The following is a 4,241-nucleotide window of genomic DNA, read 5'->3' as shown; positions in this document are numbered from 1 at the left end:
AAAAAAAAAAAATGGTACATCATGTCCTGTCCTTGTATACAGACGTCTTAGCAAATTTGTAAGTAATATTTTGTTTTATGAATTTATAGCATCTATGAATTGCAAGTCCTTTATAACTTTGCAGATGAGTTATAAAAAAATTAATAATAGGCAGACTGAAAATCTGCAGCCTGCAGATAGAATATCAAATATCGTTTTCAGAGATAATAAGAGGATATGTGGCATTTTGGTGTGTGTGTGTTGTTTTGTTGTTTTTTGGTCCCAGATAAACACTTGAAACAAGTCTTTAATAAAAACATAAATGTCCTATAAATATGCCCATATTATAAACCACAGTGTAAAGTCTAAACCATAAAAGTGTGAATTTTCTTGTTTATTAAAAATATCTTATAGTCAAAAAAAATCTGAGGCGTACATATATTCTACATCAATGTTCATTTTATTTTCTCTACCATACGTATACTAGAGAATGACATTTTAGTAGTAGTTCCCCCTGCCCCCTTTTTTTTAAAGCAGAGCATTTAGTATATGTAAACTAGTCTCCTAGGTTTGTCAATGAAATGTGCCATTAGATAACTCTTAAGTTCTGTTCTGTGATATCCGTGTTCAGATTTTCTCATTCATTCATGTCAGTTGATTAGTCAAACACAGAATGTAAAACCTGGATCTTGTTACTCTGCTTATTAGCAGAAATCTTGGGGTGATGTGAAATATTGTCTGGCTTCTCTGGCAATGACCTGTAAGGTTTTGCTTTGATTTCATCTTCAGGAAATATAGGCTCCAAAAGCATGGGTTCAGACAAGGCTTTTCTAAAATTTTTACTGTCTTCTATGTTTTGTCTTATGGATTCTTCTTCTTGGAAAATGTTCTTTATCTTCTCCAGCACAGCATTAACACAGACTGCCTATATAATAAAAAATTTTTTAGAAAAGTTTTTTAATTATGTTAAGTGAAATAAGCCGGACACAAAGAGAAATACCACATGTCCTCACTCATAAGTGGGAGCAAAGAGAAAGAGAGGAAGAAAGAATCACAATAATCATAGAACCATGGTTACTAGAGGTGGGAAAGCGGGAGTGGCAAGAAATTGATTAATGCACACAAAGAATGCTTACATTTTATAATGATGAATATGCTAATTATCCTGATTCGATCATCACATAATGTATACAGGTATTGATATTTAACTCTGTACCCCACAAACATGGACAATCAACTACGTTTCAACTTTTTTTTTAATTATCAGTAATTTAGAAAACACAAAAAAGTAAAGTTTCTTTTTAAGCTACTAACCGCAGATAAAAAGTACAATAAAATATTTAATAAAGTCAATAATCTACATATCATAATAAAAAAGCACTTTCTTTTAGAACACCTGGCACATGATAAGCATTGGGAGATTGATTCCTTCCTTGTTACGCCACAATCTAGAGAGCAATTTAAAGCCTAGTATGCTTCAATAGAGATGTGCTTTACATCTCTTTTTCCCAGTTCATTAGATGTTTTATATCTTTATTCTCCTGGTTTAATTAAATGAAACATTTTCTCAGAGATGGAATTTGTTCCCAAACACGTAGGTTTTTTGTTTTGATTTTCTTCCCCTTAGACTTACTTATATCTGTGTGTACAATGGGAAAGATGTAAATATTTTGGTAGCAATTTAGTAAGCTAGTATGTTAATGATTTCTAAGTAAACACTTTCCTGCCCCAAAATGCCACTCAGTACTTTAAGGAGAAGAGTGTCAAAATAAAACAGAGAAAAATAATTTCAAAAATTCGGAATCTCTAAGAACTGTATCGATAAAGCTTACTCTGCAAGTTCACTGTTGATGACGATGATGATGATGCCAAGTATTTAAGTCAAGCAACCAGAATAGAAAAATCCATGAACTATGAGAAGACCTACACTAGTTGATTTTACAAAAGAGGTGCCTCAGGTAACATAATGGATTAAACACTTACGAAGTTTTCCCCAAAGAGGTGCCACAAAAGGACTGAGGGCCTCCGGCTTGTTGTGTCAATTTCCTCCTCCCCTCACGTTCCTCCTTTTTTCTTGCCTGCCTCTCACTATAGAATACAAGAACCCAAATGCCTTCCCTTACTTCCCTGAAGTTAGCATGTGGCCATGTGACCTTGTGGCCAGTGAAATAAAATGATACATATGCTGGGAAGGAAGTCAAGAAGGATTTTTGGAAAAGTTTTTCCTCCTATATAAAGAGAATCTTTGTCTTTTGCCTCTACCTTTCTCTTCCCTCCTGCTTTGGACACTGATATGGGTGTAATGCCCAAATGTGAGGCAACAAACCCAAGAACTAAAAACAAGTTTTAGAAGAAAAAGATGGAAAGCATCTTGGTCTGTTAAGGTTGCTATAACAAAGTAAACTGAGTAGCTTGAAAACAACAGAAATTTATTCCTCACTGTTCTGAAGGCCAGGAAGTCCAATATCAAGGTGCCAGCAGAGTCAGTGTCTGCTGAGGTCTGGCTTTCTAGTTCATAGATGGCACCTTCTAGCTGTGTCTGCAGATGGTGGAAGGGACAAGACAGCTCTCTGGGGGCTCTTTTATAAGGGCACCAATCCCATTCGTGGGGGACCTAATCATCTCCCAAAGGCCCCACATGCTAAATTATATCTGTGCTCATTCTAACCACCCTTGTTTCAGTCTCAAAAAATGAAGAGTCTTGGTCAAAGTCAGTATCCCTCCATCTTTGCTTTTAACTTACACCCTACCATCTCCTCTACCTCACCTTGTGGGTTAAGTTTCAATAATGAATTTGGGGAGGACACAAACATTCCGACCATAATGCCTGAGTTCTTGATGGCATTGTAGATCAATTGTACAAGCCTGGGAACTGACCGACTCCAGACCTCTAATTAAGTAAGATAGATACTGTCAGGTATTTTGTTACTTGCACCTGAGTATATCCAAACCCAGGGCTGAAAAACCTTCAATCCATTACTTCTATCTGCAAACACCCTCATCTATTTATCTCAAACATGACCATTTTCTATGAATGCCATGCTGTGAAAAAAGGGTAAAAAGTTCTGTCCTATTAAATACATTCCCTGTTCCCTCACCTACAAACTTATATCTGTACCCATTCTAACTTGTTTCAGTTTCAGAAAATGATGGGTCTTGGTCAAGGTCAGTATCTCCCTATCTTTGCTTTTAACCTATACCCTACCATCTCTATCAATTATTCCCTGTCTCTTCACTCTCAGTCTCAACTAGCTCTTCCCCTGCAAGCTAAAACTTGTTTGCGTATCTTCCATACTACAATAAAAAAATTTTAAATCTCTAGGACCCTGCTTTCTTGATTGCTACATACTCTGCTTTCTTGGTCAAACCAGAGCTACTTTCATGGTTTCCATTTTATCATCTATTCACTCTGAAACCTGCTTAATTCTCTCCTTATCCCATTATACCACTGAAATAGTCCTCAAGATGGTTAACCCCAACATCTTTACTACTAGATCTAATAAACACTTTTCAAATCTTCATTTTATTTGACTTTACTGCTTGTACTTGACACTTAACCACTCACAACTACTACTTTCCTGACACTATATCTCCTGATTCTCTTCCTATTTGTTTGTTATTTCTTTGTCTCCTTCATGTATCCTTTCTTAGCTCACCGTAAATGTTACTGCTCTTCACATTTCTGTTGACTTACCACTCTTTTCTCTTGGCATGGTTCCACTCATAGGGCATTAGCCTCCAACAAATAAGACATTTGTTTTCAAAACCATAACTGCAACCTTGACTTCTCCCAGGCCTTTAGATGCATATATGATTATCAGGTCACCTGATAAAAATTATTTCTGTTATCTACTTACAAAGTTTATAGCATGACAAATTGTGTGGGATGATTTCAACAGCCTTTGAGAAATTAAAGTTTAATTTTGATTTTAGTCTTGTTTTTGTTTTCCCCACAGCCATTTTATTCTACCTATTGTTTGCAACGTATTTGCATCTAAGCTTGGTTGAATGTCAATTTTGTATGTGATCTGCATTTAAGATATTGAGCACTTCCCAAAAATTTAAACAACCTTAAAAATATTTGATAAATTTAGGCTTTAAAAAAAAACTGAATTAATATGTTTAAAAGTAATTGCTTTTTTTAAAAAAAATTTTTCAAGGATGTCTTGGTTATTCTTTTTTTTTTTTTTTTCCTTTTTGTCTTTTTTCGTGTCCGGCAATGGATCGCAACCCTCAGTGTCGCGCCCGTACCGGACCGGGAC

The 4,241-nt window shown here is 35.6% G+C and overlaps 1 protein-coding gene across 2 annotated transcripts in view; it reads right to left on the bottom strand.

Annotated features, from left to right (window-relative positions):
• Positions 1-40: 40 nt before the first annotated feature.
• SPATA9 (spermatogenesis associated 9) overlaps positions 41-4,241 on the bottom strand; it is a 75,528-nt gene continuing 71,327 nt past the window's right edge. The window contains exon 5 of one of the 2 annotated variants that reach the window (XM_008583365.1): positions 41-904. In XM_008583365.1, the coding sequence (XP_008581587.1) occupies positions 638-904 (267 nt within the window). In that variant the 3' untranslated portion in view covers positions 41-637. The remainder of the gene's footprint in view (positions 905-4,241) is intronic. The other variant, XR_551273.1, reaches the window with a different exon arrangement.

This window comes from Galeopterus variegatus, unplaced genomic scaffold (assembly GCF_000696425.1).
Source record: "Galeopterus variegatus unplaced genomic scaffold, G_variegatus-3.0.2 Scaffold2897, whole genome shotgun sequence".
Lineage (NCBI taxonomy): Eukaryota > Metazoa > Chordata > Mammalia > Dermoptera > Cynocephalidae > Galeopterus > Galeopterus variegatus.
The sequence above is the reverse complement of the archived record's forward strand: the minus strand, read 5'-3'. Positions and strand labels throughout refer to the sequence as shown.